The following is a 27,763-nucleotide window of genomic DNA, read 5'->3' as shown; positions in this document are numbered from 1 at the left end:
ATGCATATAGGTAGATTTGACCCGAGAACTCACTTCATACAACATGCATTATTCCTCACACCTAATTACTGTAATTGGTCAAAATCCCCACTCCAGTTCTTCATAATGATGTGGAAGTGACCCTGAGTTCGTGAATGCTTTACCAGGAGAGTATAAACTATACTTTGAAGGTTGGAAAACCTTCAACTATACATTAGATTATATCTGCTGTCCCAAGGCCAACCTAGCTAAATATGAAGTATCTCAGCATCACTAAGTGATGGATTTTTTGGTAAAAGCAGCTCGTGAAGTTGATAAAAACACACAAAAGCCCCTGGCCTGAACATCCTCTTCATATTTACATTATTGATAACATAATGATAGAAAATTGACAGAGAATATTAAGAATGACAGAAATCTCAGAAAACATTAATTTAACTACTTATATTCTTGATGTGTAATTGTATCTACAGTCAGTTATAGGAGAAACTGTCCAGTTTCTGGAGGAACTGAAACACATCACTATTGACATTCTTACTATAAATTAAACCAGAAGACACAAAGAAGTTACAGTTAAATGGATGGAAAGCATATAAAGGAGTAGTGGAACTGGTTTCATTTTGTACCCAAAGGCGAAAATAGACATTATTTCTTGAGGCACTTATTCTACCCACCTTATATTGCTCATAATGACTGTAAGCAGCTAGGAAGTATGGCGGGTAGAGCACTGGACTTGTAGTCAAGAGTTTCAACGTAACATTTACTAGCTGTGTGACCCTGGGCAAATCTCTTACCCTCTCTCTGTTTCATTCTCTCCCTCTATAAAATGGGAGTAATGATAAGCACTTAACCTACCAGGGTTAGTGTGAGAACTAAATGAGATAGTATACTTAAAAACCTTAAAATGTTATATAAATATATACTAGCTATCATCAACTTTCTATGAAGATAATTGCACCTAATGTACCAATATCTATTGCTGACAGTAAAGAAGTAGGGAAGTTACATGAACACCTTGACATAACTCATAAAACTAAGTCAGCATATACTTTGCTACTCTGTGATTTCAATAAGAAGGTAGGACCAAGGGAATATAGCAAAAAAACAAAAACAAAAAATCTGCAATGTGCTTCAACATACAGGAATGACAGAGGCCAAAGATTTCTTAAACATTACTAAAAAGTCTTGTACCTATACAAAGGAATACCTACCTTTTTTAATTTAAGCTTTCTTTTTTGTTATGAAATTTAAAATCATCAAAAGACATGAACATTCCAATGTACAAGAACAAAAAAGAAGATTATACAGTAAACTATTAACTTGTTAGTTTGGTTTTTATTATTGTTTTAACAGTAAAAAAAAATTGTTTTTTTTCTGTGTGCTTATTTAACCAATCCTTTTTAATTTTTTTTGCATTCCTGTCACAAGCCCCACTAACTGTCTCCTACCAAAAGGAAACTTTCTCTTGCAACACATAAATGTGGTCAAGCAATATAATTCAGTACATTGGCCATATCTGAAAATCTGTGTCATTCTGTTCCTCTAGCCCATCATCATTCTTCCAAGTGGTGGCTAACATCATCACCCTTCTCTAGTCGTGATTGGTTGCTCTGATCTGAGTTCTGTAATCTTTCAAAGTTATTTTCTCTTATGTTACTGTATAACTTGTTCTCCTGATTCATTTCATACTACATCAGTTCAAGTCTTTGAGGTTTCTCTAAACTGATTGTATTGTTATTTGTTATGGTGGAATAACTTTCCATCACATTCACACAGCATGATTTGTTCAACCATTCCCCAATTATGGGCATCCACATTTTTTCCCAGTTTTTTGCTACAACAAAAAATGTTGCCCTAAATATTTTTGATATGTAAGTTCAACCCTTCCAACTTTGGCCTCTTTGGGGTTTATGCACAGTATTGATATCACTGGGTTAACAAGTGCAGTTTATTGCCTTCTTAGAAATAGTTCCAAATTGCTTTTCAGAGTGTTTGTACCCACTAACAGGTCATTAGTATTCTTATCCTTCCAGAACTGTTCCAACAATTGTCATTTTTCTATTTTTGTCATCTTTACCTATCTGATGGATGTGGGTGGAGTCTCAAAGACCTTTTAATTTGCATTTCTCTTATTATTAGTGATTTGGAACTTTTTTTTATGTTTGTTGATAGTTTTTATTCCTTTATTAAAAATCTGACCATTAGTATTCTTTGATAGCTTATTTTCTGGGGAAAGAACTGAACAACACTACAGCAAGTGAAATTGAGTATATCTCACCAGAATGAAGATGATTGAGTACCAATGTGAGAGTCTTTTTCCAATTGACTATTTGCGGAGTCAGATCATCTCCTAGTTAAAGAAAAGGTCAGGTGGCGTAGTGCATAGAGCTCCGGCCTTATAGTCAAGGAAGACCTGAGTTCAAATCCGGCCTCAGACACTTGACACTTACTAGCTGTGGTGACCCTGGGCAAGTCATTTAGCCATGATTGCTTCACCAAAAAGAAAAAAGAAAAGGTCAAAATAGAAGGGATAAAGATAAAAGATGACATTATTTACACTGCAGAAGCTCCAACACATGTTTAAATAAGTGGTCGGTTGACTTTGCAAAGTCAGAAATAGACAAAAGTAAAGATAATGACCCCATCACCATTTCTTAGAAACTTTTAACTGATACAAAATGAGGAGGATGAAAAGATTCTAGAAACTATGGCATCCACCAAAAACTTGTTCTTTTTGCCATGTAGAAAGACATGGCAGCCAAGGACAACACCAGTTTAGAGGACAGGCTCATTTATAAAACATTACAACACAATAATAATTACTCACATTTGTCTAGTGCTTCACATTTGTGTATTCCTCCCTAATTGATTCACTGTCTCACCTCCCACAGAAGCTATTCCAAACCTCCTCTTGGACCTTGCCTCTTACTTTACTGAGAAAATTGAGGCCATTCGAGGTGAGCTCCTTCTTTTCGCCTTCTTCATTTCAAACCCCCCTGCCATCATCCCCTTCTCTCTCCTCCTTTCTCCCCAGTCTCTGACAAAGAGGTGGCCCTCCTCCTTGCTAAAACCAACCCCTCTACGTGTGCACTAATCCTATCCCCTGCCATTTTCTCCAGGAGAGTGCATACTCAATCACCTCTCAAATCTTCAAACCATCCCTATGTACCAATTCCTTCCCCGTCGCCTTCAAATGTTTCTAGCTCTACCCACCTCCTTGAAAAAACTTTCATTAGATCTCACCATCCCCTCAAGCTATCATCCTATATCTCTCTTCCTTTTCTCAACCAAACTTTAAAAAAAGCTTTATATACTTGCTGCCTTGGTTTCCTCTCCTCTCATTTGCTCCTTAACCCTTTACAGTCTGGCATCTGATCTCATTACTCAATGGAAATTAGTTTCTTCAAAATTATCATCAATCTCTGAATTTCCAGATCTGATGGTCTTTTCTCAATCCTAATTCCCCTGGATCTCGCTGCTGCATTTGACATCTCACCACCCTCTCCTACCGGATATTTTGTCCTCTCTGGGTTTTTGTGACACTCCTCTCCTTGTTCTCCTCCTCCCTGTATGACTGCTCCTCCTTTGTCTCCTTTGCTCGTTCATCATCCAAATCATACCCTGTAACTGTGGATGTCCACCTTGGTTATGTCCTAATTTTTCTTTCTACCTCCCTCTACGCTCTCTCAGTAACATGGATTCTCAGCTTTCATGGGTTTAATTATTATCTCTATGCAGATGACTCAAAAAATATACGTAAATACATACACAGACATATATGTATGTGTGTGAGTGTGTATATATATTATATACACACTCACACACATATATACACACATACATTTCCAACCCCAGTCTCTCCTTTGTGCTTCAATTCCATAATACCTGTAAAACTGTAAAACTGAGCTGAAGGGGCAGCTAGGTGGTGCAGTGGATAGAGCATTGGCCCTGGTGTCAGGAGGACCTAAGTTCAAATCCAGCCTCAGACACATAACACTTACTAGCTGTGTGACTCTGGGCAAGTCACTTAACTTCAATTGCCTCACCAAAAAAAAAAAAAAAACTGAGCTGCTTATCATTCTCCCCCACCCCCACCCCCACCCATCCATCCCTCTTCCCTATTTCTACCAAAGGCACCACCATCAATGTATCTCTCATCTGACTCCTCTCCCCACAGCTCCCACCTTATTTCAGGTCTTCATTACCTCTCACCTAGATTTTTGTACCAGCTTCCTAATTGGTCTCCCTACCTCACAGCTCTCTCCACTGTAGTCTGTCCTGCACACAGCTGCCAGAGTGATTTTCTGTAAGTGCAGATCTGTCTATTTGACTCAATTCAATTCAATATTTGACTCAATTCAAGTGGCTTCCTTTTGCCTCTAGGATAAAATATAAACTCCTCTGTTTAGCTGTTAAAGCCCTTAACAACCTGGCCCCAACATCTTTCTAGTTTCATTGTATATTACTCTTCCTCTATCATTCTGAAATCCAGCCAAACTGACCTTTTCACTTTTCTTCATACCCAGTATTCCAGCTCCTAATTCTCCACCATCACACTGACTGTGCCATGTGCCTGGAATGCTTTCCTTCCCACAATCTCTTTGAGTCCCTCGTAGACTTTTAAGATGCAGCTCAAGCACCATGTTCTTCATGAAAACTTTCTAGTATATTTAACCCCTCTGTATATTTTGTATTTATTCATTTCATATTGACACTGCACGTATTTATAGAGGTACTTGTTCTCTCTCCCATTAGAATGTAAGCTTCTTGTGAGTAGGAACAGTTTTATTCTTTGTACTGTATCCCCAGCAACTAGGACAATGCCTGGCACATAGTACCATTTATTAAATATTGATTGACTGATAACTTTCTTCAGGATTCACAAATCTTACAACTCAGTGCAGCAGCATATATGTTATCTTCATTTCACAGATGAGAATAGGGATAGAAAGAAGATAAGTGACTTGCCCATAATCAATAACCAATAAATATCTGAGCTGAGATTCGTATCAAAGTCTGCCGAGTCCATATCTGGCACTTTTTCTGCTATGCCATAATAATGAAATAGTATATCACCTCACAGTTTTTTTAATTGAGAGTAAAACACCATGCGGACATTGGCAAGAGACACAGCTGATCCAGACAGTTGAGAGAACATCGGTAATCTTAATCAGTAGTAAACTGATAAGAGGATAACAAATGGATGGTAAGTGAACAAAACTTAAGGTATATCGTTGGTGTTCTCATCAGCAATGATATTTTGGAGTCTGACACTTAAATTTACAAAGTATTATTTGAATAAATGGTCACAGTACTTGAGAAAAATGAAGTTGGGAAGAGCTGCTGAACCTTATTAAATACATACAGAAGGGAGCTGTGCTGAAGGGGGCATACTTTTAAAGGGACTCAGGATTCATTTTTCAAGATACCTCTAAAGGGGAAAGATTTCAAAAGAATGAAAAAAATTGCACATGAACACTAATTTTAAAATGGAGACCAGGAATGCATAAGCAATTACTTATCCAAATAACATTTTCTTATCTTTATGACCATTTTCATAAAATATGAGATTCAATAGTGTGGAAAAAGCTTTAGACTCAAACAAAATGCAGCCTTAAAATTTTGTGTGTGTGTGTGTGTGTGTGTGTGTGTATCTTTAGAAGTTTTTCAAACACAAAAGTGTAATGGGCAATCCACCTGTAACAGTAAGTATGTTCAATAATCTGTTTAACTACCATATTCTTCTTTTGATGGCTGCCATTCAGGGAACTCCAGGGTCTTGGAAGAAAAAAGATTGCAAGTGACCCAAAATAAAATGGAAAGATTCAGTGTTGGTGTAAGTCAGGTACAGCCACAAAGATTTGTTGGGAGGTAAAGAATAGAAGGCATCCACAGGGGTTATATATGATCAGAAAGGGAAATGGGCCTATCACCTAGGAAAAAGGATGGATAACAGCCTGAGTGCTTCATTGATAGCCACAAGATACTAAAAGAACTTGATGGTGCCATTTATTAAGGTGAGTAAACCCAGGATAAAGTATACATAGAAAAACAAAAGCAAAAATTGAAAAGGAGGAAGATTTAGGGATAGGTTCTCATCTATTCAGGTTCAAAGAGCATCTAGTTCACTGAGATCTGGAATCTGAAAATATCTCTTGGGCAGCTGTTCCTTATCCATACTTCTTTCTTGGAGTAGATATTTCACCTTCAGATCTTCCCTAAAATAAATATAGTCATTAGGTATTTCTGTTCCAAAAGACTGATAAAACAAAAACAGGAATAGGGATAGTAACTGGACCTATGATTTCATTGTTATAGGAAACTCCCAGATAAGGGAACTCCTTCACATGCAGATTACCGCCTTCTGTGAAACTTAAAAGTATTGGAGAATCACCTAGAGCACTGAGAGGTTAAGTGACTTGTGTGGGATCACATGGGCAGTATATGTCAGAGGCATAAAACTTAGGTTTAAATGGCTCTGAGACCTATTCTCTAACCATGATGCCAAATTTCCTATAAGTCAGAGGTGTCATACACACAGCTTGATACTCCCCCCATGGAACCAGATTAAAAAGTAATTGGGAAATATTTAACAAAATAAATACAAATATAATGAAACATAGATGATGTTAATATGTGATTTTCTGAGTCAATATATGCAGCCAGCAGAAATCCTTATGTATGATGCTACTACTCTAAGTAAAAAGTAATAGATGTTAACTGAACTAGTAAAGAGCTACTTGTCCTTTCAGATAACTTAAAGCAAAATTACTTTAGTTTACTTTCTAAAAAAATAGCAATGATCCATTGGTATGTATAAGAGAATCTGGGAAAAGCCAAAAATCCATTCATCCAAGGCAGAAATCCTACTCTTTTGTGATGTTGGGAAGCCCTGAAGTAGAGAAGTGAGTTAAGAACCCAGTAACTCCTACTCATTTTCCTTGTTGGGACTTCATTGCAGATACTGTGGGGGCTGATGAATCCACAGAGTGGAATGGAATGGCACATTCAGAGTGGAATCATCTCTCGAGTGTCTGAGAAGTTTGGGTAATGAGTCACTGTCCAAGGCAGTGATTGGTGAAGCTTTTATATTCCTTAAGTAATTGAAAGGTTGCTGAATTTTGGTGAAGTTTTCCGGTTCAACAACAAAGTATTCCTCCTCCGCCTTCAACTGCTTTTCTGGAAGTGTGGAGAAGAGCAGTCAAAAATTATTCCCAAATGAGCAATGTGAAATGAAATGACAATTTCTTAGTTTAAGTTTCTCCCCTTTATTTATCTGAAATGTGATTCTCTTCAGACTTTGCGAGCGGGGGAGAGGAATGTGAGGTGGTCAAGCAATTTGCATACTTAAGAGAAAATAAACTGAAGAATTTGACTCAAAAGTACTCATATTGGATAGGTTTCACTATGGAGATAATTCATCCCAGTGGGGGTGGGGTTGTTTTTTTTTTTTTTTTAAATCCCAGTTTCCAGGCTTATGGCAAGGATTCAATTCTGTACACATTTATTTAGTGCCTTTGTGTTTCTTACTGTGTTAGCAACCCAGGATACAAAGACATTAATTTAAAGTCTCTGCCTGCAAGGAGCTTACATTCTACAGGGGAGAAAACCTTTATTTATAATATTAAGGAAACTTATTTCATTTGTGACCTTAGCAACCTCCTTTTGCTGCCCAAATAGCATTTTGTGCCTCTCTGATATATTATTTTTCTATTGTAATATTCTGTGTATATGCCATATCCTGTGAGCCAGGGACATTGTCTAACCTTAACTTTGTTTCCTCCCCAATTCTGACTCATTCAGTGCTCTGTACACAGCAAAGAGACTTAATAAATTTTTGTAAACCGAATCATGGAAGCTCTGATGCTATTTAAATGAAGGATTGTATAATTAATTGGTCTTGCATTTTAAATCTATGGACCTGGTTGCCTTTCCAAAGTTCCTAACTACTAATTGATATTTATGAATGAAAAATTGGATTTCTTGGAAGTTGAGTTATATATTCAAGAAGAAATAGAGATACACAGGAAGTTGCCAATTCAAGGTCTTGTTAAATAGGTTTTTTGGTTTGGTTTGGTTTGGTTTTTTTAATCTGACATTGTCTGTTTCTTCAGCTGTGTCCCTTAAAACTAAGTCATCATTCTGTGTGGGTGTCATAGGTTCTTTGAAATCTAATGACTTTGGGTGGCCAGAGTAGATCGGAGCTGCTCTCCTAAAACTGTGCTGGGGGATTATTAAAAAAGAAAAATCTTTGCAAAGTCTAGGTTTTTAAAAAAGGCAATCCACTTGCCAATAAATAGTTTTGTTGGTTTATTATTTCCCTACCCTCTATAACCCCACAGCAGACTTCAGGTTTCCACATCTGTATTAAATCCCAAAACAAGGAAGCCCTGCCCTCCCAGGTGCCACATCTGAAGCTGGCACAGATTTTTTTTTCCTGTGTTGAAATTTCAAACCCTACAAGCCCCAGGGGAAGGAAGCTTTACAACATCGACTATTTTCCCATTATCCACAGGGTTTAGCAACAAAGCAAATTTGATGAAAAATGTTTTGAGCCCATAAAATAGAGAAAATAAAAAGAGAAATGAAAATGATCGACTTCTCTGGTTTCTCCAAATGCTAATGGCAACACAGTTGGATACAATTATAGAAAGTCTTGGATCCTTTAAGCAGAGCTTTATGGGTATGACCCATTAATGAAGCAGCTTCCCAGGATGGCTTCATCAAGCTGCTCCCTCAGAAGGCCTGAGGCTTAATTACCTTTCCACTTACTTACCTAGTTACGTGTCGCACATATTCAGATCAGAACATTCATAAGCAATTCCTGGTCTATACTCTTTCAATCAGGGGCAGGTATTCAAAATTACTGTTCCTACTGTACATAGATTTTAAAAAAAATTCAGGCATTATAAGCAAAAATCTGTGGTAAGTATTTTTCGATGAAGAAGGAATACAGAAAGAAAAAAATTCTGTGGCATGAAATAAATTATTTTAAGATGAACAAGTGTTTTCTCACATCACTAAGTCACGGAACTGAGACACGAGAGCTTGTTTTGCAGTTCAAGATGAATTCTTTTTCTCTTCAAGAAAAAAATAGTAGAGAGCCCTTTATTGTAGTTGTTCCCCACAGCCCCAATTCTCCAAGGATTTTATAAATCTCTTTAGGGAGCTAAATGAATACAAACCAACTTTAATGACAGAGGTCTAGCTTGGGACATAGGTCCCATGAATTGAATTTCTGGCATAATTACAGTATTAGGTACTATTTCTAATATATATCTTCTCTTTCTATTCCCAAGTAATTATTTCCATGACATAGTTAACTTTGTCCCATTCACAGCAAAGGTAAAATAATTCTTAAAAAAGCTATGTTTTCAGGAAGGAGCAAGAGATATAGTACTCATATGGCTTTAAACAAGAACAGATAATACATTCGAAGGCCACCTCAGGTGCCCAGCTTTATTCTTCAGAGCATACAGAGTCTGCTTTTTTGTTTTTGAAGAATACATGATGTACAGTATTATAATGAGTCTGCCACTACTCATGCCTCCTCAAAATGAGAACCACAATGTTCAAGAGGATTTGTCTGAAAACTAAAGTGGTGTGAGAGCTTGGACAATCTGAGGGGGGAAAGAAGAGGAGAAATGAAAGTTGAGAATTTGCTCCAGACAAACCACTCTCCTAGGGATGGGAAGTAGCCTTAAATACAAGTACTTTCACTTATAGTATGTTCCAGTGGATTGTGTTTGCATAAGCAGATCTTTGTCCTCAGACTTCACATGGCTTTCCATTGTATTCTCTTATACTTATCCCACATCCAAATGCTTCCATATTTCATTTGTGGGTACCAACATCCTTCTAGTCACCCAGTTTTTCAATCTCAATAATTTCCTCAACTTTGCCTTTACCTTATTCCCTGTACCCAATTATGTGTGAACTCTTGTCAATTCTACCTCCACAACATCCCCCAAGGCTACCACCTTAGGCTGTCATGGTCTCTCACCTAGATCATTATGATAGTCTCATAATTAGTGCCTATTCCAACATCTAATCCATCCCTGCACTGGAAGAGGTTGGACAGGGATGTGTCATACACATAAATAATTAGAACACATGCTTGTATGTGATAGGGGCAAAGGAAAGTTTCAAATGAAGTACTTTCACAGCATTTGAGGAGGGACAGCTCACTCTTGATCAGGAAGTTAGAAGCTTTCCCTCCACCCTTTGTAATTTTGGCTTTGTTTAATTTTTAATCACTTTGTAACTTTTTTCTTCAATTCAACATATTTATCAAATACTTAATATGTACAGGGCACTGTGTTTAGTGTGGGGGATACCAAGTCAGTAAGAAAACAATCTCTGGAAGCTTGTGTATGCACAGATAAGTAAATGCAAAGTAGTTTGAGACAGGAAAAAACATTTACAACTGGGTATGAAGCCAAGCCCAGGAAACAGCTAGTAGCCCTGTTTGGCTGGAACACAGAGAGTGTAATGAGTAGTATAATGAATTAAAGCTGGAAAAGGTTAGTGGGAGCCAGATGGTAGAGGGGTTTAAATGCCAGGGCAAGGTGTTTGAATTTTATTCTAGAGGCAGTAGAGAGCCACCAAGTTTTTTTTGTGCAGGGCAGTGACATGTTCAAACCTTTGCCCTGAGAAGATTATTTTTGAAGCTAGAAATCAGAAGGAAGAGCAGTGGAAGCAGAGGAGGTTCCTTAGGAGGCCATCGCAGTAGTTCAAACAAGAGGTGATGAAAAGTCTAAATTAAGGTAGTACATAACTAGTTTTTTAATAATTGCTATAGTTAGGGCTTATTGGATCCCAGCTAAACAATTAGTAGATTGTAAGAACAGGGACTGCTTTTCATTTTATCTTTGCACCCCCAGCACTTAGTACAGAGAACTTAGTATTTAGCCTTGCACAGAGTATGCACTAAATAATTACTTGTTAGATCAGATTGGTTTAGAATTTAAAAATAGTAAAGTAAATAAATATCAAGAATTGCATTTTGTGAACAGCTCATTTTTGTTTTTACAGACAAAATTCTTTTTTAAAAATGCTTATTAGTATGTAGTTGTAGAGCCATATAATGGTGCCAGTAACCTTGTACTTTTATCTTGTAACCTGAGAAGGGGTTATTACACTTGACAGTGCATTCCCTCCTCATCTTTACCTCAGAGAACCCCTCTCTTCTTCCAAGCCACAGCTTACGCATTCCCTCCTATGAAGTCTTCCCTGATTCCCTATAAACTGCCAGTGCCCTCCATTCCAAACTACGTGGTGCTTAATGACTATGTAGTCATTTGTGTTTATCCTCATTATATTTATTCTGGATATATCCTTATATGCTGTGTGACTCTGGGCAGTTTACTTACCCTCCCAGTTATCCCCAGGCAACTCTGAAAGTCTGAAAGTTGCCAAGAAGGTACAACCTGCATTGGTAGGTATAGGAAGTTTCCTCCACCAATGGAATCACAGGTCCAGTCCCTTTCTCGGTCCTTCTGCTTACATGTGTCCTTGTTATCTCCCCCATTAGAATGTAAGCTCCTTGGAAGGAAGGATTCATTATATTTGTGCCTGGCACTTGGGAGATTCTTAATAAATACCTGCAGATTAATTGATTAATCTTTCATGCTATTTGTCCCTTTTTTCTACAGGCCACTGTCAATGCCCGTCCTCAGCGCATCCTTGACACTTCTTCTCTTACTCAGTCTGCCCCAGCTAGCCCTACTAACAAGGGCATGCACATTCACCAAGTAGGGTAAGTTATCTTACTGATTTAGAAAAATAAATATGATTCATTTTTTCTTAGTACTTTCTCTCTCAGATGATATGCTCCCTTTTTATATTTTTGTCTATTTCTTCTCTGTCTCCATCTTCCATACTCTTCCTCCCAGAAGGAGGAAAGTATATTTTCCTCCATTCCCAGAGGTCTTCTCCAAGTTGAGGTCAATCCATTGTTTGCACATAGTATAACAATTAAAGGTCTCCTTAGTGTTCCTATAAAATTGTAAAAGTCAATAGTAGCATACCCCAAGTAGAAAACTTATGAGAAGACTTTTCCCTGTGACAGTTTTGTACCTCGGGGAGCAATTTAATTGCATGACAAATGCAAATAAAACATAGTAAATTATTCTGTATTCCTTACTTATAAGAGTAGAAATGATTCATTTGTTAATTCAGTTAGTTCTTAGCCTACATATTGGTATACTAATTTTCTATGAAAAAGACTTAGTTGGAAAAGGAATTAAAGGGTTCTCACTAATAGTAATGTTCAGTAATTTAAGAGAGTATATGTTTAGAGACTAGGGGCTAGACCTAATGACCTTTTAGGGTCTCTATGAGATCTTGGTGGGGGCATAATGAAAGCTTATATTTTTAAGTAAGAAGGTTTATGTAAAACGTCATATTCATCTCTTATACTTCTTCCTTTGACAGAGGCTCTCCTCCAACATCAAGTACCAGCAGCTCCAGTCTGACCAATGACGTGACTAAGCAGCCGGGCAGTCGGGACATCCCATCAGGCAGACCAGCTAATGTGGGTCCCATGGGTGTGCAGTATACACCTCATTCCCACCAGTTCCCCAGGACACGAAAGATGTTTGACAAGGGTCCAGATCAGGTAAACAATGACCACCTTTACTATCTGACAGAACCTTCTTGGGCATCATTATTTTCCTGTAAATCTTTTACAACCATTCTAATTAGTTCATAATCAAGAGCTGGTGTCCATATTTCTCGGGTGTTAGAAGAAGGGCATCAGGATTTAACTTCATGTCACTGAGTTTGTAATAAACAGAGCTAGGATTATTTCCTACAACTCTTCCAACTTTTGGTTAGTCCATTTAGTCAGATTACCGCTTCCTTTCTTTGTCTTTTGCGTCCACATCTATGCTATTGTTTGAGCTATCATATCCTTTATGAATATTGCAGTATGCATTTATCTTATTGCTGTCGCCACTAGTCTCATTTCTTCTATTCTTGGCAACTTCCACAAAATAAAACCAAATAGTAAAATTGATTTTCCTTCTTCCTGAAGAAACACTTGGTGTGGCAATGTTAACCACAGCTATTGAATAGAATTATTTAATCTGAGCAAGTTATGTTTTTTAAACACTCAAGTCTTCTGCATAAACTGATATTATTTCCTTCTCAATACAGTTCAAAAGACATTCTGAAGGGAGAGCTTTCATGTTTTAATTTGTGTGGTGAGGATTTGTCAGGATCATGTCTACTACATGATCATAAAATGATTCTTGACAAATATTTTCTGGCTTCCTATGCCAAGGTCACTGGAACTAAAAAGAAATTTCAGGTTACACCAAATACATCTATGTAAAATGAGTGGGCCTGTAGTATGTTTGTATTTGTGTGATGCATTCTAGACCTCTGAACAGTGTAGGGGTCAGCAGAGTCGATTGATGAAAAGGGAAGAAGGGGGATAATTGTGAAGAGAATCATTGTGCCCCGTAGATTAAAAAGTAGCCGTCATACTGGCTAAGCATGATGCTGGCAGGTGGTGGACAAAGTTTTACAAATGTCATTCTGCAACTGTTCCTTGTTCCTAACTAAGAATACCACCTGCTACTCCATGCCTAGACTGCTCAGGAGTAGAGACTGCCAAATTGTACCAAGTGTGAAGCTTAGCTCTTCTGTGGATGAAACCTGACATAATGGCAGCTGCTGCTTCATCTGCCAATCTAGTCAAGAAATCAAGCCAGATGTAAGTTTGTGTTTGTGTTTATCATTGGCTAACATTTCTGGACTCCAAATTTTGGCATAGCTAACAACAGACATTTTGTTTCACTGTCCCAACACAAACACATCACTAGAATTGCTGCCATAATTAAGTTTTAACTCTTACCTGAAGAAACTGTTCTTTTTTATTTTATCTCCTCTTCTGGATTTTCCAAGTCCAGTTTCTTATCATTAGGGAATCAATCAGTAAGTTACAGGGGATATACATATAATGAAGAAAACAATCTGTACTCACAAGAATCTCATATTCTAATGTGGGAAGTAACCAGCATATATATGAGTATAAACAGATTAAATACAAAGAATAAATAGAAGTTAGGTGAGTTAGTCAACAAAAATTTATTAAGCCTTTACTATGTGTGCCTGTTTATCAAAGACAGTCCCTGCCCTCAAGGACCTTACATTCTAATGGGAGAAGAGAACATATAAAAGGATACTGAAAAGTAGGAGTGGGGGTGAGAGGAGGTACCCAGCACAAGGGACTGTGGATTCAGAATTTCAGAGTAGGGCCCAGTGAGAAGTGAAGATAACTGGCCTGGGCACTCTCCTTAAATGGAGGCTCTGGGAGAAACTTTCCAATCAGATTGAGGGGCTGCAATACCAGAGGTACTTCTAAGGTATGAGTGCCAGGGCTAGTTACGTGCAAGTTATTTAGAGAAGGATGTCACTAGAAGTTGGGGGAAATCAGGAAAGGTCTCATATACAAGGTGGTACTTGAGCAACATATTGAAAGAAACAAGTGATTTTGTGAGGTGAAGATGAAAAAGGACTGCATTCCAGGCACAAGGGACAGCTGGTGCAAAGGCAGGGAGATGGAGTGTCTTGAAGAATGAACAGAGAGGAAAATTAATTTGGCTGGATCACATAGTGTGAGAGGGAGAGTGATGTTCAGTGATAGTAGAAAGATAGGGTGAGAAGCAATAGGAAGCCACTAGAGTTGATTGAGTAGGGAGAGGAATCACATGGTCAGCATCTCATTCCCGAGGAAAATCACTTGACAGCAATGTGGAAGATGGCCTGATGTGCAGAGAGACTTAAAGCTGTTCCAGTCATCTAGGTGTGAGAAGGGCCTGAATTAATGCTGTAATTGTGTGAATAGAGAAAGGGTCAGAGGTGAGAAATGGTATGGAGAAAAAGCAAGATTTGGCAACTGAAGATGAGATAGGTGAGGGGGGTGAAAAAGAAAGTGAGGAAGAAAGAGTAAACCTGGGAGACTGGAAGAAATAGGAAAGTTTGGAACAAGAAAAAGTTTGGGAAGACCAGTAATGAGTTCCGTTTTGGACTTGTGGTGCTTGAAATGTCTCTCTCTGACACATGGTACGAAATGTACAATAGGCAATTGTTGATGTGGAATTGAATGAAGCTCATAGAAGAGCCTGGGGCTGGGTATAGAGATCTTTGAGTCATCTGCATAGAGCTGCTAATTAAACCTGTGAAAAATCAATGAGTTCTGTAAGAGAGAGTATAGGAAGAGAAGAGTAGGGGGCCTAGGACAAATCCCTGGAAAAAACCCACAGTTAGAGTAATGATATGGATGATGAGCTAGCAGAGGAGACTGAGAAAGAGAGCAGTCATACAAGTGTAATGAGAACCTGGAGAGAATGGAATCACAAGAAATGAGAAAAGAGAAAGTGTCCAGGAGGAGAGGAAAGTCAACAGTGTCCCAGGTAGGTCAAGAACAATTAAGACTGAGAGAAGGCCATCAGATTTGATAGTTTAGAGAGCCTTGAGGAAATCAGTTTCAGGTAAGTGATAAGTTTAGATGCCAAATTGCAAAGGGTGGAGGAATGAGAGAAGGAAAAGTAGAAACAGAGTACATAAAATAATTTTTAGGAGCTTGGCTAAGAAAGAGAGGAGATACCTTGAAAAGTTGGGTTTTAATGAAGGTTTTTTTAAGAATAGAGGGGAGAGGGGCAGTTAGGTGGTGCAGTGGATAGAGCACCGGCCCTGAAGTCAGGAGGTCCTGAGTTCAAATCCAGCCTCAGATCAAACACTTGACACTTACTAGCTGTATGACCCTGGGCAAGTCACTTAACTCCAATTGCCTTAAAAAAAGAAAAAAAAGAATAGAGGGGAGTATGAGTGAAGGCTTGTGGTAGAGAAGGAACCAGTAGGTAAGGAGATATTGAAGACTGAGGGTTGGGAGGGGGAGGAGTAATAATTAAGATTTCAGTTTGCTGGAGAAAGCAAAGAGTATATCATCAAGAGCACATAGAAAGGTTGCCCTAAACAAGGAGAGGGACCACTTCTTTGTCAGAGCCCAAAGGAAAGAAAAGAGAATTGAGCATGATGTCAAAGTGTTTTGAGATAAGAGAATGGAAGAAGACAAAGCTTATCTCAGATGGCCTCAGTTTTCTCAGTGAAGTAAAAGGACAGGTCCTCAGCTGAAGTAGGCAGAGGTTAGAAGTATAGGAGTTTTTGAGGAGAGGAGAGAGGGTTTGAAAAAGCCTTTGTGGGGAATGAAATCTGGAAGTAATTAGGGAAAATTCAGAGGATTTCCTTACTGCAGTAAAGGTCCAGATGGAGTTGAACAATATAAATTGATAATGTACCCTGTCAGGAGAAGTTGTGTGACTTCCTCCAGCTCTATTCAGCAGCATGTGAATAAGAGTTTAGAAGTTAGATGGTGAGAATAATTCAGGGCTACGATTTGGCAAGGGGTGTATGGTAATAAGACGAAGGGGTAGGGAATCAAGAGTAGAGGAAAATGAAGTGAGAGGAGGAGTAATGGCCTTTGAACTTACCAAGGGGTGAATGGATTGGAGGCCTTAATAAGGGCAAAGAATGGGTTTAGGGGAGTTGAGGCATAGGGAAAGGTAGAATAATAGGAGGTTATAGTCAGATACAGAAATATATCAGAATAAGATCAGACTTTGTAATTGGGGAAATGAAACACGAAATAGAAAGGAGCTAATTATTTCTATGTGCTTTCTCTCTCTTGCTCTCACTTTCTCTTTCCTCTTGGAAGACCACTGATGATGCAGATGACACTGTTGGACACAAAAGTTTCATTTCAGCCACAATGCAGACAGGATTCTGTGACTGGAGTGCCAAATATTTTGCCCAGCCAGTAATGAAGGTAACTGATCTTATTGTTGTTGATTTGCATTAAATTCCTGGTCCTTTTCTGTTCCTCTTCAGATTCCCACGTCAACAGATACCTGTTGTCACTCAACATAAAGAGATACATTTAATGCTCATGATGCTCCTTTCCTTTTTCTCTATATATCCCAAACCCCAAAATATTTTCTCATACCTGTTTTAAATGTGGATCTCTTAACTATGTTTTAAAATTTGTTAAAGTCATATTTAAAACTTGATCCCTGTGAGCCAATGTTATTCAGTCATTGACTCTTTTTCATTCTTAACAGAATAATTATGTACGTGAAATTATCCTGTGCTCAGAGTACCAGCTTAGATCTGCATCCTACTTCCTTCTTACCTTGGCTGCTCTGTCTGTTCATTGGAGGGGGTTGGGGGAAGAGCATGCTCAAATCCTGGGGTGTCAGATAGGGGAGATGCAGTGGGAGCCATCATGTTATGTTACTGAATGGGAGGGAGGGGGTCTTCAAGTAAAATAGAAGAATTATTTGTAACACTTAATACTGATATTGTTGTGTCCAGCATGATTTACCAATTATATCTTAATTATGCAATACATGCATGAAGCCAGAGAGGTTGCAGCAACTCAGCTAAGTGCTCTGGGAGATGAGCATCGTTATTTTTAAATGAAGCCAGATTCAATCACCTTCTGATCTTATCTAAACACACAGTCTTGTCATTCCTGTTCTAGCTGATGTCAAATGCTTTGTCTTCATCATTACTGAAAGTGGCACTGTAGGTTTTCTAGCTTTATGAACAACTGATGCAGCCTTAGGCCAGTCCACAGGCCACACTTAGACCCTATTGGGGCCATTAAAGTTTGCCACTTTTTTAAAAGAACATCTTCCTTAGGGCTAATTTCTAAAACACTTGGGTTATCCTCCCAGATTATCTTTCACTGTGCTCTAATTCTGCAGCTGAGTCATAATGGGAGATTTTTGCTGCCATAATCATGCCTTCAGAAACAGGATGACACAACAAACCCGGACTGCTGACTTCCCTGCAAGGCAAAGCAGGAGGTAGCTGGGCTTTTCTAGAAAAGCTCTTACTCCAATCCCCTTGGAGTGGAAACCCAGGAAAAACAGAAATGTCTGTGCCATGAGTCCTTTCATATCATACTATTTTTGCTTTTTCCCCCCAATTTGAAATTCCTTCCTAAAATTAGTAGAAGAAGAAAACTTGCATTTTCCCCAACAGCATCCACAACTGCAATCTGAAAATAAATTTACATGCTTGTAATCATACAATCAGGTAACTTTTCTTGGAGTTTGAAAACTGAATTTCCTTTTAGTTTTCCCTTTGTTAATTTAAAAGTCACATTGTATATACTTGTATCTGCATGTCCAGATTCAAAATTCAACAATTCAAAATTTATTTGGTTCAAATATTGTTTCTTTTTCCTAAGCTTTCCTTATCTCAGCTGTCAATAAATGATATTTTATTGAGAAAAAGCCCAAATAGAATCAGTTAGTACTTTAGCAAAATTTTTATAGAATCAGTTAGTACTTACGCAAAGTTTTTAAAGCCTCTTTTATCTAGCTCCTTTTGCTTAGTAGGAGAAGCAGAAGTGTCTTTTCAGTAATGTTTTTCATTTTCTTAATGAGTAGATCTTAAAGCAAAGCCCATGGAAATCTTTGAGGCAACCACACCAGATAATGGTTATTGAATCCCGAGGTCAACAGAGCATCTTATCCACCCCACATTATACCTGAACTTGCTTATCTTTGGGTAGCTTTAGAGCTGGCAACCAAAAAGAGAACCTTTCTTCAATTACACGAACGTAAATTCCTATCTAAAAGAGGGAGGTGAAAATCTGAACTTGTGCCTAATGAGAACCAGTGCTACCTAAATTATAACAGAAAAGATTTTGAGGATTCCTAAAACATCTTAAGTATTGTGGATGGGGAAATAACCTTTAGAACTATGATGTTTTGGGTTTAAAAGCTAAATATGATTTAATTTAACTATTTAATGTAACTAAGGTTTAGTCTTGTCTTTTCCTTAAGTGCTTGCAACTAATGAGATAAATATGAAAAGGGATAAAAATATATTGCTAGTTAGCTTTCACATCACATTAAAATTGTAGCCCCAAAATGTCCACATCTTCTTCTAGTAACAGTCATTGATGGACTTGCTTAAAGTCCTATAGAAGAGTCTATTCCACTGACACTGATAATCCAAAAATTAAGCATGAGTCGAACATTTTGTTTGTTTGTTTTTAGCAACAACAGATTTGCCTTCCTAAAATATACTCTACTTGAGCTGAAATTTCATTCATTTCTTAAGCACATGTTAACTGGCAGCTAGAGAAATCCATATCCATCATATGCAGCAGCTAGGTGGCGCAGTGGATAGAGCACCAGCCCTGGATTCAGGAGGACCTGAGTTGAAATCCAGCCTCAGATACATAACACTTACTAGCTGTGTGACCCTGGGCAAAGTTGCTTAGCCCAAAAAAAAAAAAACGTTTATCTTAGATAATCAGCAATTCTCTTACATAGACCTCTTTATACAATCTTATGTATTATTTCTGGTAATCAAAACTCTATGCAAAACAAAGACAGGTACCCTCTGTCATACACATGCAAAATGATCCAACTTATTGGACTTTATTAGGCTCTTAGGTTGGGAGGTAAACACCTTTCTTTGTATCAGTTATTGTTGCTAGAAATGTCTTTTTTATGGGCTGCACAGTCCAGAGTGAGGGATGTAGTACCTACCTGTAGTACTCACCTGCCAATCCCCTGCTTTATTAGAGAACAAGCCCTGAACTTGTTCTGAAATATTTCATATGTGATGAGCCTGGATGAGCTTTCAGACTACACCTCACAAGATACCTGTAGCTTGGTGAGGTAACCATAAGTACAGGTTCACAAGCTGAAAACCAATTTACCTCAATTTTTTTAGTCCCCAGAACTCTTGGCTTTCAGTAAACCTTTTCATAATCGTTAACAAATATGAAAAGTAATATCGAGTTTACTGTACACATGCACATAAGAAATAAAACAAAGGGATTAATTTTTCATGAAGAAAACTGTTCTGTACATAGCATTTTTAGTATCATAAATTTCTTAAATGTTTAGTAGAACACAATCCAATAATAGTGAGACTGTTAATTCTGTTTCTTGTAAACTAGCAGTTTTATTCTAAGTATACTTTTTGAGGGAGATCCTGCATATCATGTTCAGCCTTCCATTGTTGCTTTGGATTTGAGAAGAGGACCAAGAATCCTGATTCACAAAGATAAGTTGTCATAAACAGAATCAGAACCTCTGAGCACATTAGTAATAATGAGATGTTTCTCCAAGGGTACATTAAGAGTGTTGTAATTTAATCTATTTGAAATCAATTCAGAGTTTCTGGTTATTGTGGAGATCAATTCGTTAATCTTTTACTGGGGTGTTGTTGCTGATTTTTTTCCCTATCTCAATATGAAAAGGGTTTCATTTTTAAACCCCCCATTCATTTGGTCTTGGTCAGTAGGATTTATTCCTTCAACTGTCTCTTTCCAATTTTTTAGATGCAGTTTAAGTCTTCCTCCTTTTCCCATTCTGCCCCATCTTCTGCAGAATGTTTCACCAACTACCACTTTGGGAATATTGCAGTTGGGTAATACAGTCATTTATCAAATATTCCCTGTACTGTACTCCAGTGACAAAGTTCTTGTGTTCCCAAATATGTGTCCCCCCAGTTGGGAATCCTCAATCTGATCATTTAGAATCTATCCTAGGGAAATAAATCCATGCCAACAACACTCAAAAGAGACAGATTTATTCACTAAAATGTCAATTTATTTATTCATATTTAGAAACACAAGTGTCAGATCCAAATACAGGCCGTCTCAGCCTACCACATAGAATAGAGATGTATCCACTCTACTAGGGGTCCTTATTTGTCATTGAATCAAGTATCTACAGATAGAAGGAAGGACATGGGGGAAAAAAATCTCCTGATGATTTGTCAGCTATACAACTAGAAGGATGTTACTTTTTTTTCTTTTAAATTCAGTTAGGTACATTTTAGAAAATAATCTGTTTCTGACCTTTAGTTTGCAGTTATCAGCCCTAAATTTTATGGGTATAGTTAAAAATGTGCTTGTATCTGTCCCCAACTATTAATGATAATTAAACTTTTGGGTTACTTTAGAGTTTTACAATTTTTTTCTTTTCTTTTTTCTTTTTTTTTTTAAGAAACAGTATCATGGAATATGCAAGACTCTCATTAAAAATATTTTTGTACTTTCTTGAATTACCTGTTCATAAAGATGCTTATAAATCTAATTTTTTTTATTTTTGCATATGAAAGCTGACCGAAACAAATTTTTAAATCTCTATGTATTTTATTACATAGAAATGTCATAAACTTGTTTTGATCAGCCTTCTTTACATGTAAAATAAAAGTATATCTAGATTCAATTCAATAAACACTAATTCTTTGCTGTTTGCAAAACACTGAACTAGGCGTTGGGGGATATACGCAGTCCTTCTGAGCTTACAATGAGCTTACAGGCTTGTAGTTTGTTGTTGTTCAGTGGTTTCAGTTGTGTCTGACTCTTTATGACTCCATTTGGGGTTTTCTTGGCAAGGATACTGAAATGGTTTGCCATTTCCTTCTCCAGCTCATTTTACAGGTGAGGAAACTGAGGCCAACAGGGTTAAATGACTTGCCCAGAGTCACACACACACACACACACACACATATCCATCTGATTATGTGGTGGAGTTTAGTATGAGTTAAAGCTGTTAAAGCCAGTTTAAAAAATGAATTTATACTTGAATTTTGAGCACAGAAATGACCAGATCAAATAATACTCACTTGGCAAAGACAGAAAGGCTGAAGTGGAGTAAAGAGTAGCGGAATATAGTAACTTACCCGGAGTAGAGGGCCTTGATTGAGGTGGTTGTGAGAGTGGAGAAGAGTGTTTGCAGAATTGGAAGGGTCATTGATTGGATCAAGGAGCTGATCGAGAGAGAGGAGTCAAAGATGGCTCAGGTTTAATGATCAAGTGAATTGTGGTGCACAAGGGTGGACACAGACTCAGGGAAGTCAGGACTGTTTTGCAACAGTTCAATTAGCTATGAGTTTTCAGCAACATGTTAATTAGCCCAACTAGTGTCACCTTATTTTTAGATTCCAAGAGGACCTTTCTTGAACAGTTCAGAAAGAAAGCAAATCCAATTGTCTTGTTTCCTAGTAGTTGAGGGGTGTGAGGGATAATGGGACAAAAAAAAAAAATAGTCATTTTCTGATGAAAACTAATGTACATACAGTTAGGTGAGGGCATGACACAGGCTGCTACAATATTGTTTTCATGCTGTCCAAGGAGAAGGTGAGAGAAAAGAGATGCCCATTCGCTCTGCTACCTCATGATTTGGCATCAAACAGTGCCACTGGATCACTAGTGACTGGCTTACCATCCTCTCATAGAAGTACAGTCTTGCTCAAGTTCATGAGGCAAATTGGATATCCTATCACACACACACACACACCCCCACACACACACACACCTGGACTGCCACTCTTTTGTCTGGTATCAGGTTCTTGCCTCTTGCCATCCCCTGCAAAGGATCTGGTAACATGTGGTCCAGAATTATGTCAATATTAATTTCTCTTATAAATTACTGGCTTTGTTTCAGACAGTCAGGGTTCTCTTGATTTATTGGTGATTAAATCAAATACATTTAGAGTGAGCAGGTTCCATTGTGATTGCTCAGTGGTCTATTAATGAATCATTGCAGAGCAACAATACTTTATGTTCCAGAAGAGTTTTGCCCTCCTTTTGTTTGATACTATGTGATAAAGGTCTTTGTGAATGAGTCACTTCTGGCCTAATGTACAAGTTGCAAATAATGGCTGCAGAGTCTACCAGATGTTTGCCTTAGTCTGTCAGGAATAACTTTATCTGCAACAGCCTTCCTTTCTCTCTACTTTCCCTGCAGAGTCTCCCCCTAATTCTGATAGGGGGAAACAGGAAAAAAAAAATACTTGAGGAACAGAAAAAAAAAATAGAAGCAGCCACAATATTGGGGACAGAAATGTGCATAATGTTGTATATCAGTATAGTATTAGTGAGAAGAGCACTGATCTGGGAGTCAAAAGAACTGATTTCAAATTCCAGCCTGTGACCTGGCATGTCTTAATGTTTTGTGGGACCCAACTTCCCTTCTTTGTAAAATGATAAAGTTCTGGTATTATAATCCTGTTATTGTAGTTTGTTGGTGACTTGTGAAGCTTTTTTTTTTGTTTCTGTTACATTAGGTTGCCATTATCACTTAATATTAAATGAAAATGATGAGTATGCAGGTTACTGACCTCATAAAATCTTTGTAGCTGACTACTTCTGTTGCATGACATTTAGTCAGCTGTAGCATGGATATACAAAAACACAGAATCATAATCCTCAAAAAAATTTACATTCTGCAGAGACATGATGAGCAAAGGGGCAAACTCTTCCCTATTTTTTATTTAAAATCCCAGGAACAAGATAAATACATGTTTATGGAGTGAATAAAAAGCTTAATGCCTGTATTTAGAATTGTAGAAGAGACATTCTCCATTTAATACCAACAGCATTGCCTACTAGGAGGAGGGTGAGCAGCAGCATTCTTGAGAAGCTCTGTAGATCATGAAGCTTAACTGTCTTGGCATTGGCACATATGAGGAGCTGGGTCTTTTTCATTGCTAATATCTACGTACCTTGGTCATCTGTTACTTCCATAACCCTTGAACTTCTTGGATTTTAGAATGATAGTACCAAATGGGAGTTGGTCTCTCTGACTCACAAATCCATCTTGCGTGGCATATTTTCCTCAGAAAGGACATAGGGAACTGATGCTCCCCCACAAATCCTCTAGGGAGAATACAGTTTCCTCTTTTCCCTGAACCCCAGACTGTTCTTTGAGCCAGGCAAGAGAGTTAAAGGATATGAATTTCATTGGCTTTCGACTGATGTGTCTCAGTGGGAGACTTCAGAATAGTAATTGGTTTCTGTCTGAGTAGAAGCCAAGAGGTGTTAGAAATCTGTGGAGTGTCATGATCCTAATCGTGTAACACTATTACAGACACCCACATGCCTCTGGGAGCTCTAGTTAGAGAATAGCAAAGCGAAAGCTGAAACTAGATTTTTGTTTACTAGAAAGCTCAAAGAAAAATAGTGAAGAGAGGAGGAGGAAAAAGAATGCCTGATTAAAAGATTCTGTTGAATAGAAATATTGGGTTGAATAATTTAATTGGGTCTTTTCATCTTGTTCAGTAGTCATCATATCCCTAATGATTCTGTGTCTGCTGTCTTCTTTTGTTTCTCTCATATTTGTTCTCTGTCTCTCTCTCTCTCTCTCTCTCTCTCTCTCTCTGTCTCTCTCTCCCTCTCCCTCACCCTGTCTTCCCCTTCTTCCTTCCTTCCTTCCTTCCTTCCTTTCTTTCTTTCTTTCTCCCTCCTTATTCCTTCCCCTTTGGTTCTCCTTGTTCCATCTGATTCAAACCACACCTTGACCAGTAGTGGTCATATACTAGAATCTCTGAACAGCTTTATAATCCTGGTTGTAAAAGTACATTTTATCAGCTTAGCAAGGTCAGAAAAAGAGACCTCATCCAGATCCCACCCTGCATCTCTCCAGAGTAGTAAAGAAAGGCATGCTCCATAGGCAATCTTGTTCTGTCAACATGCTCAGTCCCACAGTATCAGATACACAAGACAAATTAGAATTTTATTACATTCATCTTCCCCCAACAGTTCTCCCCATACCTTTTGCTTACACAGAATTATGACACTGGGAGATGATTCTTCTCTCCTCCTCCCTCCTTCCTGTGCCAGCCAGTGACAAGAGCAGGCCAGCAGTTTATCTCTGGTCACAGACTTCTCTCATGGTCTGGTGCTTCCAATCCAGAATATATCTTCTAAACTGTGTTATGTCCCTCATCCCTTAGAAAAAATGTTGAATCCATTTTCTTCAGAGCAGAGAAACTAAGTCTCTCAGAGTCTTCTGTACCATCTATGATTCTGTGCCCTCTTACCAGGGAGAGACATGCTCTGCATAATCCAGCTTTGGGACCATAAGGGAATGCTGTTCAAAGAACTTAGAATTCTTATCATGTCCCTCTCCCTTTCCTGGTTGAAACAGCCTTTTAGATCTCTTTAATTTATTCCCATAGAAACCAGATTTTCATTAAAGTGTAATATCCTAGTTCCTGCACATACTTTAATACTTTTTATCCAGGTTTGTTTATTGCACCACGTTATTGGTCATTTGTCATTTCTTTTTGAATAAACGCTAGATTGTCATAAAATACAATCAATGGTTAGAAATCCACACCCTGCACCATGTTCCACTGGGGAAATTTCTTAACCAATGAATGTCCCAATGGAGTTTTTTGACACAAATACCTTTTTTTTTTTTAAAGGAGTAGCTTAGCCATGGAATGCTGAACATTCATGCAAAATGAATCCAAACAACAGCAAACAGATCAACGTGGTAAACAAGAATCAAATGTAGTGACTTTGGAGCAAAGGAAATTACAAAGCGAAAGTAAAGGGACAGAGTGATATGTACCTGTCCACTTTGAGAACTGAGATTGTAGACACCTACAAAGGAACAGTGCAAATATAGAAAGGATAATAGTTCAAGCATACTTGTTCACATAGAGAGAATCCTTGCATAACATAAACATAATACAAAGGATAGTGATAGTGACCTTGAGCAACTCATTTAATTTCTATAGGCCTGTTTCCTCATCCGTAGAATGGAGTTTGACTAGATGGTCTTTAAGATTCTTTCTAGTTCAAGAAAATCTGTATTTTTTTTTCCTGGAAAGACTTATGTGACTGATGCAAAATGAAGCAAGCAAAACCAAGAGAACATTATACACAGTAACAGCAATATTGTAATGATAATCAACAGTGAAAGACTTAATTACTCTGATCAGTACAAAGATTGATGACAGTTCCAGAGGATTCATAATTAAAAATGCTATCCACCTCCAGAGAGAGAACTTTTTTTTTCACTTTTTCTTGCCTTTTTTTCTGCAACTAATATAGAAATAATGTTTTGCATAACTTCACATGTATAATGGGTATCATATATTGCCTGCCTTCTCAGTGGGTAGTAGAGGGGCTAGAGGGAAGGAGAGAATTTGTAATTAAAATAATTTTTAATAAAGAACACAAAAAATCTATTATATATATGTACTACATGTATATATGTATCTACATATACATTTGTGTGTGTGTGTGTGTGTGTGTGTGTGTGTGTATGGAGAGAGAATTTTCAGTTCTAAATTGTCACCCACCATTACCCCTCCCCACCCATTAAGAAGGCAAGCAATGCTATATCTGTGTCTGTGTGTATATAGGTATAGTCCAACTCATGAAGAAATAAGTATATCAATTAATTAAAAGTCATTTTTAAGCACTTTTCATCAAGCACTATGCTTAACACTGAAGATACCAATACAAAAACAAAGACAGTCCTTGCCTTCAAGGGAAATAAGACATAAGGGTGTGGAAGCCAGAGAGGGATATTTTGGTTATGAAAGTTAAAGGGATAGTGAATAGAGCCATAGCAGGCGTAGAGTGACATATTCATTCCAGGAATAACTTAGTTATGGTTCAACAACTGTAAAGGTAGGAAAATTCATTATTTTACTGAAATTTGTATTGTATTGAAATTAATTTATTGTATTATTAATTTATTGTACTACTATTTAAGACTTTACATTCACTTCTATTGCATTTCCACTTATTAGACTTAGCCTATTTCAACCTGTCAACATCTTTATCATATAATGTTAGCCATCCCTCCCAGCTTTGTTTCTTCTATCAATTTGATAAGTATGCCACCCATGTCTTTATTCAGATCATTGTTAAGAGTAGTAAATAATACAAGGCCAAGCTCAGACCCATTGGATACTCTCCTGGAGACCTCCAGCCTCCGTGACACTGAACTATTAACTTTGGTCACTCAACTAGTTCTGAATCCATCTATTTTTTTTTATCATCTAATCTATATTTTACCATCTAGAATTTTCTCAGTAGTTGAAGTCAAGCTCACTAGGCTATGGTTTGCAGACTCTGTTCTCTCAATTATTTTTTTTAATAGGGACATTTGCCCATCTCCAATCTTATGGCACCTCTCACATTTTCAATAACCTCTCAGATATCCCTGACAGTGGCTCAGCAATGACATCTGCCAGTTCTTTCAGGATCCAAAGATGTAGTTCGTGTCAGCCAACTAACTTGAGTACATCAAGGGCAACTAGGTGTTCTCTTGCTGTGTTCCTACTTATCTTGAATATCAACTCCCTGTTAATCATTTTTGTTTTGTCTTTTCCAGTGCAAAGTCACTCTCCTTGGCAGAGAAAATGGAAGCAAAATAAAAACTGAGCAACTCTGCCTTCTGTCTTTTCTGACCACAAATAATCTTCCTTAAGAATATAGCAGAACCCTAATTCATGATTTATTGTTCTCTCTGTGGAAGACATTGACTCCATCCACAGTGTTCAAAAGGCTAACACTCATTCTATAGACTTAACACATACTCTGGACTACTACACTGGAAAAGGTTCGCTGGCTCTGGAGTCAGATCTGGGTTCATATCCCACCTTTATCTGATACTTACTACATGTGTGACTTTAGGCAGGTCATTAAACCCTGCCTAGCACTGATTTTCTCATCTGTTCAAAGGAATTTGAACTCAATGCCCTCAGAGGTCCCTTTCTGCAATTACTTACCTATAATTACCTGACAGGTAAGTGTTGGAGGCTGGATTCATACCTCAGGCTATCCTGACTCCACATTGAGTGCTCTTTCCATTTTTTTTTTTTTAAATTAAATGTCTTTTCTCACAAAGAAGGTAGTTTGGAGGCAGAGCCGAGATGGCACAGTAAAGTCAGGGACTCACCTGAGCTCTCCTCCAAACCCCTCCAAGTACTT

At 37.9% G+C, this 27,763-nt stretch overlaps 1 protein-coding gene across 2 annotated transcripts in view; it reads left to right on the top strand.

Annotated features, from left to right (window-relative positions):
* The window catches only part of RPTOR (regulatory associated protein of MTOR complex 1), a 488,176-nt gene that overhangs the window by 394,894 nt on the left and 65,519 nt on the right, over nt 1-27,763 (top strand). For both annotated transcript variants that reach the window (XM_027850143.1, XM_027850144.1), the window contains 3 exons: nt 11,634-11,737; nt 12,415-12,598; nt 16,703-16,813. In XM_027850143.1, coding sequence (XP_027705944.1) covers nt 11,634-11,737; nt 12,415-12,598; nt 16,703-16,813 — 399 coding nt within the window. The remainder of the gene's footprint in view (nt 1-11,633; nt 11,738-12,414; nt 12,599-16,702; nt 16,814-27,763) is intronic.

The sequence above is a fragment of the Vombatus ursinus genome, unplaced genomic scaffold (assembly GCF_900497805.2).
Source record: "Vombatus ursinus unplaced genomic scaffold, bare-nosed wombat genome assembly UNPS02008996.1, whole genome shotgun sequence".
Classification (NCBI taxonomy): Eukaryota; Metazoa; Chordata; class Mammalia; order Diprotodontia; family Vombatidae; genus Vombatus; species Vombatus ursinus.
The sequence above is the reverse complement of the archived record's forward strand: the minus strand, read 5'-3'. Positions and strand labels throughout refer to the sequence as shown.